General features: G+C 35.7%; 1 protein-coding gene across 4 annotated transcripts in view; it reads right to left on the reverse strand.

Moving 5' to 3' along the window:
* The window catches only part of NIPBL (NIPBL cohesin loading factor), a 149,219-nt gene that overhangs the window by 39,696 nt on the left and 93,540 nt on the right, over positions 1–15,983 (reverse strand). For all 4 annotated transcript variants that reach the window (XM_060761405.2, XM_060761401.2, XM_060761402.2 and 1 more), the window contains 7 exons: positions 12,983–14,491; positions 7,845–8,027; positions 4,669–4,872; positions 3,773–3,844; positions 3,591–3,680; positions 2,624–2,727; positions 1,779–1,865 (listed from right to left, as the gene is read on the reverse strand). In XM_060761405.2, the coding sequence (XP_060617388.2) occupies positions 1,779–1,865; positions 2,624–2,727; positions 3,591–3,680; positions 3,773–3,844; positions 4,669–4,872; positions 7,845–8,027; positions 12,983–14,491 (2,249 nt within the window). The remainder of the gene's footprint in view (positions 1–1,778; positions 1,866–2,623; positions 2,728–3,590; positions 3,681–3,772; positions 3,845–4,668; positions 4,873–7,844; positions 8,028–12,982; positions 14,492–15,983) is intronic.

Genomic DNA, 15,983 nt, shown 5'->3' on the forward strand with positions numbered 1-15,983 from the left:
AAAATCATATCCAACTAGAACTGCTGTATTCCACTGCTGAATGGTGAACTTTTATGTTTACAAACAAGAATGACAAATTCGAGTAATGTGGGCACGGCAGTATTTAGAAGCAAGCACTAAGCATCATTGTGATATCTTAAAAGATACATGGAACTTTCTCAATGTGTAAATTGCTAAAAGAGTGAAAGTACTGTGCATTGTGTTCCTCAGCAAGAGCTAAAGAAATGAAAAGTGAAATAAGAAAGAAAAGATGAAATGCAAAAAATAAAAAAATAAAGAGGAAATTGAGAAGGCAGAGTGAAATGTGCTAATATGAGGAGCACAGAACCATGTGTAATGGGAAAAAAACAAATATGGTACCAAGAGAGAAAATCTACTCTGTTGATTTGACATGGCTTAAACAATTGATTTTAAAAATGGAGATTTTATGTAGGTAGAATGGAATGATGTTTTGGTCCAGTCCAGTGTGGCCCTTCTTACATTTTCTTTTTGCATGAAATCCAGGGATGATGTTTTTAAAACACAAAGGAATGAAATATTAGCAGCACAGTCTATAGCATAAATGGGCAAACTTCTACCCTCCAGGTCTTTTGGACTCTTAACTCCCAGAAATCCCAGCCAGTTTACCAGCTGTTAGGAATTGTGGGAGTTGAAGTATTAAAGACAAAAACTACATTCTTTCATTAAAATTGACTCAAAAAGTCTTGTTAGTAGTTAATCTACTAACACAATTCCATCCCATCCCATTACATTAATAAAACAGAAAAATAGCCATTAACACTTGCTGTCTTTAAAAAAAGCTGAATTAAATCTTAAAAGTAAATTGGCTATCCACAACAAAATGAATAACAGCACATTCCCTTACAATTTCTTTCTCACAAGCGTATTCTGAGTTGAACCCTCTTTTACATGGGCATTGAGAATTAAATAATATATATAATAAAACTGCTGTAAGATACATTAATTCTTTATTATTCATGACTGTGAATGGTCAGGACCATTATGTTCTAAATGAAAGTATATTGGAATTCCAAATGAGAGTAGGGAGATATTCAGTGTACTTTGTATCAACAAACAGGCACATTTAAGTAATGTTTTGCTGTTGGGTGTATTCAGTTTCTATGAATAACCACATGGTGGCACCAGTGTGTAATGCTTAAAAAGAGGAAATCAAGGATAAAGAGATCACTCATCAATGCAGAATAAAACATTTCCTTTGAATTTTTATTATATAGAAACCATGCAGGGTGGTGATTTGAGTATTGGACTATTGGACCAGGCTTCAAATCCCCACTCAGCCACAGAAACCCACAAGTCACATTCTCTCAAAATCAGAGAGGAGCAAATGCAAATTCCCTCTGAACAAATCCTGTCAAGAAAACCTGTGATAGGTTCATCTTGGGGTCAACATTGTCAGAAATTACTTGAAAGCACAAAACAACAGCAAGAGCAACAACAATACCCTTGTATTATAATTTTATTATAAACTTCTCCTCCTCCTCCTTATTATTATTATAAAATAATAGTCCATGATCATTTACACACTAAAATGAACACAAATAGTTATGTGATTTCAAAAAAGTATATGGAAACTGAAAGGAGATTTCAACACATGTCAACATGAATTCCACATCTGAAACAAAATAAGCCAAATTGGAAGTCTACAAATAGGTCTGTTTGAAAATGTAACACACACACACACACACACATATATATTGATAATATCTCCAAAAAAATATCAGGTTAGTGTATAAAAAGAATAAATGTTAGGGTCTTACATGATTAAGCAGAGTTGAAAGCTTTGCACCATCCTGAATGTTCTTCTCCAAGATGTTTAGAACTTTCACAGTTTTTTCGGTTGAAAGCTAAACAGAGAAAAACGTATTAAACTAATTATCTTTCATACATACATTATTCTTTCTAACTCAGACTTTTAGATGGATCTTGATATAAAAAAAGAACATAATTCATCCTTACATTCTGAAAAAATCTGGGAAGAAATAGCTTAAAACAAAAATAAAGTGTTTTCTAGTTCTGTTAAAGACTACAGTACAGGCAGTCCCTGAGTTACAAACATCCGACTTACAAATGACTCATAATTAAGAACGGAGGTGAGACAACAGGAAACGAGAGAAATCTATCCCTAGGAAGGAAAATTCACACCTGAAAGAGTTATCATGGGGGAAAGGTGTCTCCACAGCTTTTTCACCAATCCTTGCTTCCATAAAAAGGCAACTTTTTGTCAAAATCCAATTATCAGACAGTAAAACAGACACCACAGGGGTGTTAACCCCTCCCTATGCTATCTAAAGCTTGTATTTGTGTGTGTGTGGATATGGCTGGAGTTACACTTAAAATGTACCTGTTGCGACTTGCATACAAATTCAACTTAAGAACAAACATACAGAAACTATTGGGGACTGCTAGTATTTAAAAAGTGACTGGATAAACTTCCTTTTGGACTACATGAGAACAAAAACAAGTGATACACGTATAATTTATTGTTTGCCCCCAAATCCCCAAAATTTAATAGAACTTTCCATATCTTATTTGATTTGTAGGATAATTCCTCTTTAAATAAAACAGTGTTATATTTTTATTTTAAAGAAAAAAAATACTTTACCCTGTCCATGATGCCCATGGCTTTAATTTTAGCTGACTCACTACCCAATTCACTAAGTTGATGTTTTCCTAGTAATAACTCTTGAGGCATTTCATCCTCGTCACCTTAAAAAAAAAAGGGGGGGGAATTAAAATGCATTTTTCTTTTTAATGCAGCAAGAAAACAAAACAGGCATCAATATTTTTACATGTTAAAAATATAATCTGTATCTTAATATTAACTATAACCCACAAACTATTTAATCACATTAGTCAAATTGAAGAGAAATTTGTTACATTGTGGAACAATTAGCGGGATGCCATCTAGAACATTAATGGTTCACAAATAGTCTCATGAATTCTCTCCAACGTTATTCTATCCTTTAACATACTTCGAAAACTTTATTCAAATCATTTATATAAGTCAGCAAGGGCATATCTAACAGCCATAAATGGGAAAGATGAGATAGGAAAGCAGCCTTCTAGGAAAAACCCAACAATAAGTTAAACACAACTGCAGAAATACCTGGGATTGTTTTGCATAGCACATTTTTATTGCTTTTGAGCATGAAACTCCCTTTTCTCTTGGTAACAACTTAACACGAATGGAGTTCCCATTCATGAGATACTAATTAAGCTGCTCTTGCTAATAAGACAGCCAAGAAGGAATGATTGAGCAGTGTTCAAGAACACACTTGTTCATTCGCAAAGATTGTGAAAGTGAAATGCAAATTTACCCAAATTTAATTATAGCAGATTTATTGAATAGTTGCATGCATGAACTGGAAACAAAAGTTGCACCTTCTTTCACAGACAGAAGACTGGTGAATTAAAGATCAATATGTACATCTCAAAGGAATCTCTGTGGTGGTTCTTTCTAGGGACTATAGGTAACAAATCAAAAGAACTAATCTACAATAGAGGATACTGGCTTTATGTATCTCAACAGCATGGAAGTTGGGGAAATACAAAGTAAATTAAATATTTACCAAAACCAGTAAAATCCATGTCTTCCAAATTATCCAAAATATTTTCTACTGAAGCACTGAATCTCTTGAATGTAGAGGAATCCATCATTTCTAATAAAAACAGGAAGCACGTTATATAGAAGACATAGACTACTAAGGGAAATTAACAATGAATTGCACACATTTAGTATTTTAAATGGTACCTTCAGGTGTTAGCTTTGGTTCATAAGCTTTCCTCTTCTTTTGCTTTTCTTTCTTCTTCATTTTTCTAGCCACTTAAAATATAAAATGTATAAAATGAAACATTTCCAACATTTTTTTCTGGCAATTCATCGTAACCATACATTTTCCCCTGGCGCCAACTAATTATGTGCAAAAGATGCATATAAAATGGTCATGTGCTGACTGCAAATTCAGATGCATGTAACTAGATGAAAAATGAAGCAGGGCTTTCATCCAAATTTGATGAACTACTTATTATCTCATACCACACTGTTTACTCCTTTCAGCAAGGTCGCCCAGCCTTCGATGTCACATTTTCAGAGAGCTAAAACAACTGCCATGGACAAGGGTTGGTGAGCTAATCTTATTTTGCAATCTCATGATCCATGCATCAAATTTTGGTTCCAACCCATATGTTTTATTTGTTTATTTTATTTTAATTTTGTTTATATGCCATCTTTTCCCCACAGAAGCTTCCAAAAACAGTACATTAAAAATGTTTGCCATACAATGTAAAAACAATTAAACTTATATTTGAATGTTTCTGGAACAGGGTCATACACCTCGGAAAACTCACAGCAACCCAGTGATTCAGGCCATGAAAGCCTTTGATAACACATCAAATAAACTTAAAGCATAATACATTTTAAAACAAATTAAAAAATATTCAAATGTTTAAAAATATGCAGACTCTGCCAAATAAAAAATCACCCTTGCATTAAAGCTTGTTTAAAGAAAAATGTCATCACCTGCTGACAAAAGGAAAGTAGGAAGGTGGCCAACCCAGTGTCTCACAGAAGCAATTTCCAAGTTAGCATGTATTTTCTTTAAAAAAAATGTTACAGGTAAATATGTTGAATAAAGTACTGATAATTACCCTCACTGAGGCTAGGAGGAGGAGAATAATCATCTACATCTGAATCTTCTGGACTTCGGTTTCGATATCGACTGCTACCAGAACTCCTCCTCCCTTCATGATGATGGCTGCTCCTTCTATGATCTGCAGAACTTCGTCTGTCATGCTCTTCATATTCCCAAGCTTTATCATCATTTCTGTCTTTTTTATGTCTTTTCCGTGAAGCTAGAAATGAATGCACTGTTATCAATGCTGAACTTAAGTTTCAAAGGAATTCCACATTCCTTCATCTATGGGAAATTAAACATAAGCACTCTCTAAATACTCTTCAATTTTTATGCTAGTTTTAATTTGGTTTAATACAAAGTAGTGTTTTCACTCTTTGCTACTATTTTTTATCTTGATTTAATTAGGTTCTGTCTCTAATCATCACACATACGTATGTGTGTGCGCAAGTGTGTACTGCATAACACATAGCTCAGTAACAAACAAATTGACACCTCCACCACTTCCACAAACTTTTGTGACAGCATCCAAAAAGTTTGTTTCATTAATGGAGGGAGAAAAAGTCTTGCAGCCTGATTTTCATTTGTTCTTTTTGCTGCAGATATTTCACAACTGGGTTCTTATTTTTAATGCAAAGTTCCTAGCTGTGTATGTAGATCTTACTTATATGCACCCTTTTAAAAGAATGCCTTAATGGCCTCTCAAACAAATATAATGCCTTCTTACTGCTTTTGTTACTGGCTTAAAATCTTACTGTTTTCATTGTTACTTTATATTTAATTTATACCTTCAGTTCTCATTATTCAGCCTCTCAAGGTTGGAGCATCTTAACATTTCTATTTTTGATATATTCTGAGCAGCAAACTACATTTAATTTATTCTTCTTGGCAGGTATCACATCTTCTTAGGGTACGTACACCTTAGAATTAATACTGTTCGACACCAGCAGTCTTTAGCAGAGGAAGCCAAAAACTTTTAAAGTTACACCTCCCATGATTCCATAGCACTAAGCAATGACAGTTAAAACTTCATTGATACTACAGTGTAGATTCATCCTTAGTCTCTCTTGCGTTTAAAACTCTATGTCTTCTTTCGCTTGCTCATTTTTCTTAAATAAAAGGTTTATATCCACGGGAAAACATCAACATGTTTTTGCAGATGATTTAACCACTTGTCATATGCCTTCAAGTCATTTTTTTTGAGCCCCTGGTTGTGCAGTGGGTTAAACCTTTGTGCCGGCAGGACTGAAGACCAACAGATCGGAGGTTCGAATCCAGGGAGAGCGCGGATGAGATCGCTCCGTCAGCTTCGGCTCCCCATGCAGGGACATAAAAGGCCTCCCAGAAGGAGGTAAAACATCAAAACATCTGGGTGCCCACTGGGCAACGTCCTGCAGACGGCCAATTCTCTCACACCAGAAGCGACTTGTAGTTTCTCAAGTCGCTCCTGGCATGGGGAAAAAAGTCATTTTTGACTTCTGGCAACCCGAATCCAAAATATATTGCACAGTCTTGTTATTCCTGCACAGGTATGAGTGAGTAACAAAGTCACCTTGTGGGTTTCCATGTCCCAAAGAGAATTCAATCCTAGATCTCCCAGAATCCTAACTCAATAATGAAACCAATACACTAAATAGTTTCTTATATAGCTTGTAGCTTATTTTATATTATGTGTAAGACAATGTAGCTTCTTTTACATTTTATCATCTCACCACATTTATGAAGTTCAATCACTGAAAAATATATTTTCAAACTAAAATACTTTTATCCATTTTAAGACAAAGTATTAACTATATTCACTATATTAATGTTTCCTTTACTTTTTAACCTAATTTTATTTTAAATATATTTAAGCAAGAAGACAATTTAAATAGAACCTACTTATTTTGTCCATTTGTGTACTCTTCGGTACACAGTAAATCTAGAAATGCATAGTGGGAAATAAATGCATTGTATTTGCTGGGACTTGGTTTCAGGACCACTCATGGATACAAAACTCCATGGAGGTTCAAATCCCATTATATAAAGTGACTTAGTAAAACGGTGTCCCTTATATAAAATGGCAAAATCAAGGTCTGCTTTTGGAAATAAAAAATATATTTTCAAGACATGTGTGGTTGAATCCTTAGATACAGAATCTGTAGATATAGGCACATTGTAGAAATAAAGCCAGTTAGAATTAATATATGTGTAAACATATTCCTGGCTTTCTGGTTTTTTATTCAAATTTTTCATTACCCTCCCCCCTTCATTTAAACTTTGAAAAAACTCTCTTCTCCTCTGATCATGCCAGGATAGATAATGTTCATCCAAATTTATTTCCTTTTTTATGGGGTTGGGGAAGGGGCATTATAGTAAGTCATCTACCCCGAGTCACTATACATTATAACAAAGCATTCAGTATATTATGTAGTAATGCTTTCCCCCTGCAAACTCCATATATTGTGCCCATATTTTTAAAAGAACTAATATATTTCATAATTTGATCTGTCTCCATATTGCGTGCTAATGCCCTGAACCTATGATAGATAACTTAGTCTAGGATTAAATTCAATTGTTTTACCTCAACTAAGATAGGTCTGGCGAATCAATAAGAACTTGGCAAATCAACACCATTATATAGTCCATCCACTGATTGGTCACCTGGATTTAGGCCAGGTGTGGGAATCAGCCCAATAGATATTGAGGGATTAAAACCTCTATAATTCCTCACCCCCTTGCTGGCTAGGACAGTTTGGGAACTTCGGTCCAGCAATATCCAAATGATTTGAGGAACCTCATCTTGATTTAGACCAGGCATCCTCAAACTGTGGCCCTCCAATTGTTTGGGCCTCCAACTCCCAGAAGCCCTAACAAGCTTATTCAAATGTTAGGAATTCTGAGAGTTGAAGGCCACAGTTTGAGGGTGCCTGATTTAGACTACTGGAATCAAAATGAGCTGTCCCATTTTAATGTAGCTACTCCAGGTAGAATTAACATTGCAATCTACAAAAAAATTAAGTGTTGGAATTGTGTGCTCTTGTCTGGTTTTCATCTTCCCTTTAATCTGACCTGTTGGTATTGTTGCAGCCTATTCTTATTTCGACTGCATCCACTGATTGTTGTATTGTAAGACTCATGGGGAAGTCACTGCAAACACATCATCAAACAAAATGAACCATTATTAAAGTGACAGATCACCACTCCACTTACTTTCAAAAGCTTCTTCACTGTCATTGTCTTCATCAGAACTGATTTCAGCATATTTTGGTTTTTCATTTACTGTACTACGCTTACGTTTGTTCATCTTCACTCGTTCACAAAGAGGCATGGTGGATTCAATTTCTGCTAGCAGTTCTGGAGGTAATTCCTTTAACACTGACTGATCTATACTACCTATCAATAAAAAGTAAACTAAGTGAATAGAAAACTAAACACAATAGTTATTAGCATGTTAACACGAATTAACATTTTAAATGACTTTTCACACTGTATTTTAAGATACTTTACAGAACAAAATAAAAACTAAAACAGCTAGAAGTATACAGCATTACCTTCAAAAATCTTTTCATCCTTAAGTTCCAAAGGGTAATAGTCATATAAAAGCAAGCAAAAGCTCTTCCTTGCAAAGTATATTACTAAAATAAAAAAATCTCCTTCCTTTATTTTAACAGGCTCTTCATAAGCACAATACATAGCAATTTTGTGCAACCAGCCATTATTCATCTCATATTGACATATGCAAAAAGATTGTGTATATCAGTAGCACAAGAAACACTGAAGTCATTTTCCTGCTTACAATGTTAGTCATGTCAACAAAATTCGTATTCCATGCTTACAGCAGAATAAAACAACTCTTCACATCCATTGATAAAGGAAACTACTTTTACAACCATACTGCATAAACAATCAGACAAAATCAATGAATAAAGGAGGAAATATCAGTAGAATTCTTCTACCAATAACAATTAGGTACCATTTCCTAACAAAGGAAAAAAAATAAACCTTTCTCCAGATTATAATCTTGCTGTTGTACTTATTTAAAGTGATGTAAAGCCCATCACCATGTAAAAAGGGCTTATCTCTGCATATGCTGGTTTTAAAAACAAGGGAAGAATTATCCTCCTGTAACAATGACTGTATAGGAAGGATAATAATATCGAGGATAGTTTTGAAGGTGTGGTGAGTGAATTAGAACCAGACATCCTGTGGAGTGAGGTTGAATGGGCCTTAAGAAGCATTGCTAACAACAAGGCAGCAGGAGACGACGGGATCCCAGCTGAACTGTTTAAAATCTTGAAAGATGATGCTGTCAAAGTGATGCATGCTATACGCCAGCAAATATGGAAAACAAAAGAATGGCCATCAGACTGGAAAAAATCAACTTATATCCCCATACCAAAAAAGGGAAATGCGAAAGACTGCTCAAACTTCCATACAGTGGCCCTTATTTCTCATGTCAGTAAGGTAATGCTCAAGATCCTGCAAGGAAGACTCCAGCAATACATGGAGCGAGAGTTGCCAGATGTACAAGCTTGGTATAGAAAAGGCAGAGGAACAAGAGACCAAATTGCCAATATCTGCTGGATAATAGAGAAAAGCAGGGAGTTTCAGAAAAAAATCTTTTTCTGTTTTATTGACTATTCTAAAGCCTTTGACTGTGTGGATCATAATAAATTGTGGCAAGTTCTTGGTGGTATGGGCATACCAAATCACCTTATCTCTCTCCTGAGGAATTTGTATAAGGACCAAGTAGCAACAGTAAGACATGACCATGGAACAACAGACTGGTTCAAGATTGGGAAATGCATACGGCAGGGTTGTATACTCTCACCCAACCTATTCAACTTGTATGCAGAACACATCATGCAATGTGAGGGGCTTGACGAACGCAAGGCTGGAGTTAAAATTGCTGGAAGAAACATTAACAACCTTAGATATGCAGATGATACCACTTTGATGGCCGAAAGCGAGGAGGAGCCGAGGAGCCTTCTAATCAAGGTGAAAGAAGGAAGTGCAAAAGCTGGGTTGCACACTGGCAACCAAGATCCACATAGTTAAAGCAATGGTATTCCCCATAGTCACCTACGGATGGGAGAGCTGGACCATAGGGAAGGCTGAGAGAAGGAAGATAGATGCTTTAGAACTGTGGTGCTGGAGGAATGTTCTGGAAGTGCCTTGGACCGCCACAAGATCCAACCAAGAAATAACGCCTGACTGCTCATTGGAGGGAAGGATTGTAGAGGCAAAGAATAAGTACTTTGGCCATATCATGAGAAAACAGGAAAGCTTAGAGAAGACAATTATGCTGGGGAAAATGGAAGGAAAAGGGAAGAGGGGCTGACCAAGGGCAAGATGGATGGATGGGATCCTTGAAGTGACTGGATTGACCTTTTAGGAGTTGGGGGTGGTGACAGCCGACAGGGAGCTCTGGCATGGGCTGTTCCATGAGGTCACAAAGAGCCAGAAATGACGGAACGAATAAACAACAACAACAACTAAACAAGTAAACCAATTCACACATGCCCTTAACTAGAATGAAAAGAAAATTTTGCATGAAAATTTGATATATACTTAGTTCACCCTTAATCTTGCAGTATTAAATTTGTCATAAAACCTATTTGTGCTCTCAAATTTCAGACTTCACTTCAGAGATTAAATACAGACAGGGGTTTTTAGGCAAGTTGCTCTTTGTTTTCTGTGGAAATATTTTAGTTCTAAAGCTTAAATATTGCTGGCTCTTCATTTGTAAAAGGAAACAATTCATTTTTCTAATTGATTCAAGAAATATGTTTCCAGCAGGAAGTCTTAAATACAAAATAGGTTCAGTTCTACAGGTCAAGGCAAATAAACCTTAATCACTGAGTTCCGTTTGTGAAAATAGTGAAATATAGGTTAAATAAATAAATAAATAGTACTATTTTCAACTCAAGTGAAAGAGGAAGGTTATTTCATTTCCCCTGCTCAAACATTTTGTGGTGTCAAAAACCTGCTTCAGCGTTTCCTACCCATGAGAAACAGATTTCTAGAGTACATATAGAGGAAAGAAAATAGGAAGATGGGTCATCAATTCTGACTGAAGAGGGTACATCCATTAACTACTATTCTATAGAATATCCATCAACATTTATCAACCCAATATAAACTAAAATCATTAGCAGATGTAAAATGATTAACAATTTAGCAATCTTACAGATCTGTAAACATGAAAAGCATTGATATATTTTGAAGAAGTATAACATATTTGAAGTCTCAAGTTGCAATATAATTACATATTTGTGGGCAATACACATATCATACTACGCAAAGCATTAAGAAGCAAAAAGCAATACTAAATTACAAATAATCAAACTGGTAATAGTTTTTAAAATATCGAAACAACGCCAGAAAATTTAAATTAGATTTAGAAGGCTAATTGTTTCTTTATCGGGGACTCAGAAGTAAAGGAATAAACTTTCATTTTCTATGTTGATGATATATACATTTACATTGTTGGTTAATTTGAGAAGCTTATTCATATGCCCCTGCCAATTGAGGCTAGGCAGAATATTCAGGACTCATTCTACTTCTAGTACTCTAAACACAACAGTTCCAAAGATATTACTAAGAGAATTCAGTGAATGAAAAGCCTCCACGTAAATATCCATAGTATGAAAAACAAATTACTAATGAACATATGCACCACATATACACATGTATTGGCACTCAAATTCGTCAATCGTAACTATAGATACACTATTTTTTATTCAATATAGAACACATTAGTTTAGGAAGCTTTGATGGGGAGTTCTGGCACAATCTCCTTTCAAGAAGGCATTGCTGTACTTCATACATCTTCTTTCTCCCTCTTCAGATGATACATGGTTCAAAAATTCATCTAGATGGCCCATTTCAGTAAATCCAAATACTGATTTGAAGTCATGTTTCTTGAGCAGCAGCTAACCAATTATATATACAACAGAATTCTGAAGGTATATGAGGTCAAAGGCAGTTTACATTTTATCATGAGAATTTCCCATTCAAAGCTCTCCCTCGCTGCCATCACATAGACTCCTGAATGAGTGCAAGCTTTCAGACATCAGAAATTTCTTACTACATTTTGGCTCCAAACACACACTATCCCAACAGCACTTAGTTTCACATAGGCATAGAATAAAACAAACATGAAACATGTGTTACCCATCAAAACCAATAGTCCTTTTGAAAGCAAAATCCACTTTGAAATAAGCATGCATTTTTAAAATTTAGCTTGCTAATGATTTCAAAAATACATTGTAACACTTTATAAAATACAACAAGTTTTCATATTGATCTTAAGTGGGATCAGTTTGAACTTCATTTAGAATATATTTAAAATTTGTAGTTTGCACGATCCATTTCCTTCTGTCTTAAGATGAAACTCCAAATCTCACTGATCTTCAGAGATGTTTGTAACAGTTCAGTGCTAGACCCATCTTTTGCATGTAAAAGATCCCACGTCCAATCCATTCCCTAGCTTCTCCAGGTAAAGCTTGAAGCCATGAACAGCTGCTGCCAATCACTGTAGATAATGCTTAGATCAAACAACATTTGGACATGGCATATTGTAGCTATCTATGTTCCCCCAAACTGGGATAATCTCATCTAACTGACAAGCATAGCGAATCAATTAACACAACTCTGGCGATAACTTTCAAGCAAGTCATATCACAACCAATGACAGATCATATTAAGAAGCAAAACAAACAACTTCGAGCACTGTCATGTTTATACTAACAACACATTCCACCACGTGGTAGCCCTCTAACAAAGATTTCTTGCAACACAGATACAAACTCCCACTGCACTAGCTATTGTTACTAAGCTAGTTTTATCAGATCCAATTTCAATTCAATACAGGAACAGCCAAATAAAAAAAGATAAAGCAGATGCACTAACACATTTGGTTACAAAAAATAAATCAAAATTCTCTGGAGTCACGTCATTACTTTTGGTGAGTGAAGCCATTAAGCATTTTCACCTTTTAGCATTATTCTGGAAAATGAACCAAAGAAGATTGAAGCTCAAGAACTACAGCACCCAACTTAATAAACTTAATAAACTCCCAAATCTAAGTTGTTCCAAAATTATATATTTTCTCTAGGATGCAAAATCAACATGCACAGAACTGTAATACAGATATCGAACTAGCAGTTTCAACTATACAAACTCTAATACAGAAACAATAACATATTTACAATCTGTTTTCAAGATATCAATACTTAGCCCCAAATTCAATCAAGTAATGATGGTTAAAACAGATTCTTACAATTAATACATAAAATGAAACATTGCAAGATACTAAGGGTAACAGAAAGAATTCGGTGTCTTACCTTTGTTTGATTTGGATGACTTGTTCTTGCTAGATCGGAAACAAGAGCTCCTAGATTTTTCTTCTCTATCCTTAATAAATTTTTGTACATCATCCAATGAAAGCTTTTGTAGAACCACAACTGGTTTAGCTCCTTTGTTTAGATCCTCCACTAGACCAATCTTCTCAACTTTGTTCTTTGATTCACCCTTAATTTCTGATTTCCTTGCTTCATGCATGACATTGCCATCTTTATCACGTTTGATTTTTGGAATGATAAAGTGTTTCAAAGCACCAGATCGTCCTCCCAACAAATAACTAGGAAACTCAGCTTTACTGTCGGTGTGTGCCTTATTACTATCCATTTTACTCTTATTACCATCTGTCCTTCGTTCATCTTTACTGTTGTGGGATTTAAAACCTGGTCTATCTGGTCTTGATTTACCAATATCACTTCTACTTTCTTGTTTAATACGAGGGGTGTCAGGTCTTGATCGCTGATCCCCAGAAGACAGTCTGTCCCTAGATTCACCAGATTCATGCCTGTGTTTTCTTTCTAGTTTTTCGGCCTTTGTGTTATCTGGTCTAATGCTATGTTTAGAGTCATGCTCCCCTCTACTTGAAGATCTCAAGTACTCGGGTCTTCTAAGTTTTGATGAATCCCCTTTGTGTCTCTCTGAATCACCCTTGTCCTCAGATTTTTGTTTAAGGTTATCATGATCACGCCTCGGGGTGTCAGAAACTGAACGTCCATCAGGTCTCTGTCTTAATACATCAGTCCTTTCAGATTTCACCCTAGAAGGATCAGATTTCGTGTCCATTTTATATTTAGAAAAATCAGGCTTTTTCTCTGATGAGGATTTACCAGAATCCCGCCTGTTTTCGTGTCTGTGTTTGGGGGTTTCTGGCCTGCCTTCATTCTTCTGCTTTGGGGTTTCTGGTCTGCCTTCATTTTTCTGTTTTGGAGTATCCGGCCTCACTTCATTTTTCTGTTTTGGAGTCTCAGGTCTTTGCCTTACTTCTTGTTTGCCATTATTTTGCTTTCCCTCATTTTGTTTTACATCTCCATGCCTATTCTCTGGTTTGCTTTCACACTTAATTTCTACTTGTTTGCTTTCACTGTGTTTAGTTTCCATCTGAATACCCTCATTTTGTTGTATTTCCACTTGTTTGTTCTCATCATGTTGTATTTCCACCTTTATACTTTCAGAATCTGTCTTTTTCCTTGGGGTTTCTGGATGATTTTCAGATTTTAGTTTAAGTACTCCAACAACATCCTCTTGAGGAACAAAAACAGAACCATCATTACACTGCTTCACCTCTTCAGGCTTTTTGATGATGTCCAAGTCCTGAGTAACAGTTGCCTGAGAGTCTGTCCGTCCTGCTTGCTGTAGATCAATACTAACCATCAAGGCTGGCCTTGACCCATTTCCTGCAGAAGCTGTCTCCTGAGAAGCTGGTTTATTTCCTCCTGTAGCACCTCCAGCCTCCTGGGGATAAGAATCTTGTTTCCGTTTTTTCAAAGGCTTATCTGCAGAGCAAAGAAAGAATATGTTATTATTCATAATGTTAGTAAATAACAAGAAACTACGTGAAATGCACACAATTGAACATGTTCACACATTATGATTCAAAAGTGGACTGCTGTGGACAATACCTTACATCAATGGTTCTCAACCTGTGGATCCCCAGGTGTTTTGGCCTGCAACTCCCAAAAATCCCAGTCAGTTTACCAGCTGTTAGGATTTCTGGGAGTTGAAGGCCAAAACATCTGGGGACCTACAAGTTGAGAACCACTGCCTTACACAATAAAATATAAAAACTGAGTAAACTTTATATGAGAAGTATTTAATAAAATATGCAATATAGGAACAATTAAGAATGAGCAATTATTCAGTTTAACCAACATTCATTCAGAATTGATTATCTGATGAAGAAATATGTTAGTAACATATTTGCTGAAGCACACCTAAAAAGACAACAAGAATTTGCAAAACAGTGATAATGAACTTCACAGTATTTGCCATAATTTCTTAGATCTGATCCCATTTTATCCACAATATGAAAATGCATTGTATAGATGTGAAGGAAACATTTTTGGAAATAGGTTAAATCTTGTCCCTAGAGTACACAAAAATCTTGGGAATCCTCTTAAGAGAGAACAGATTTATTTTATATAAACATTGCACAGGAACTGGGCATATGTATTTGAGGAATTTCAAACTGAAGTAGAGAACTCACTACAAAATTGATTTCAGTCTCAATTTTCTTAGTAAGTACTGGTTTTCCTGAAATGCCAAAAAAGCAGGAAGTAGTGTTTCAACAAATCCATTTCAGCGTATGATATCAAGAGAGATCTAATTTTGAAATAACCAATACTATAATAAAGGCTATGCAGAATGAGAGTAAAGACCTATATATTATAACATTCTAATCACAAAGTAGTAAGCAACCTGCCTATGGGAAGCCGAACGGCAGGAGTGTGATTATATCCTACATCTTGCATTCCCTGGTAAGGGATATATAGGGTCACCACTGCCACTGATTTTTGAAGTGATGAATCCTCACTAATAACCTAATCCTGCCTGAATTTATCCAACCCCCCTTTAAAGCAAACCAATTTTTTCACCATAATCACAACACCTGAAAAACAGGTTGCATATTCATAACTGGTTTTTTGAGTAGTCACCTTTAATCTCATATAAATGGGTCATATATTGAGCCTGTGCATCTGTATGTTCAGAAACTTCTAGAGTTAGTTTGAATTTTTGGTAGGGTTCCCACCCAATTTCTCTGACTCCAGCCTGTCAGATGTGTGACAAAACTATAAACAGGCAAATCAAGGCTACATGGAGAAGAGAGCTGTGTGAATTCACAGGTGACCACTCAAAAATTCAGTTACAGGTAGGTAAGGAATCTTCTTCTTTGAGGTTTCTGTGACTCATGCACATGAGTAATTAGAAAGCTACTAACCGGGACTGTGAGAAGAATTTATGCTAAAAAAATACTACTTGACCAAAAGA

The sequence above is a fragment of the Anolis sagrei genome, chromosome 2 (assembly GCF_037176765.1).
Source record: "Anolis sagrei isolate rAnoSag1 chromosome 2, rAnoSag1.mat, whole genome shotgun sequence".
Lineage (NCBI taxonomy): Eukaryota > Metazoa > Chordata > Lepidosauria > Squamata > Dactyloidae > Anolis > Anolis sagrei.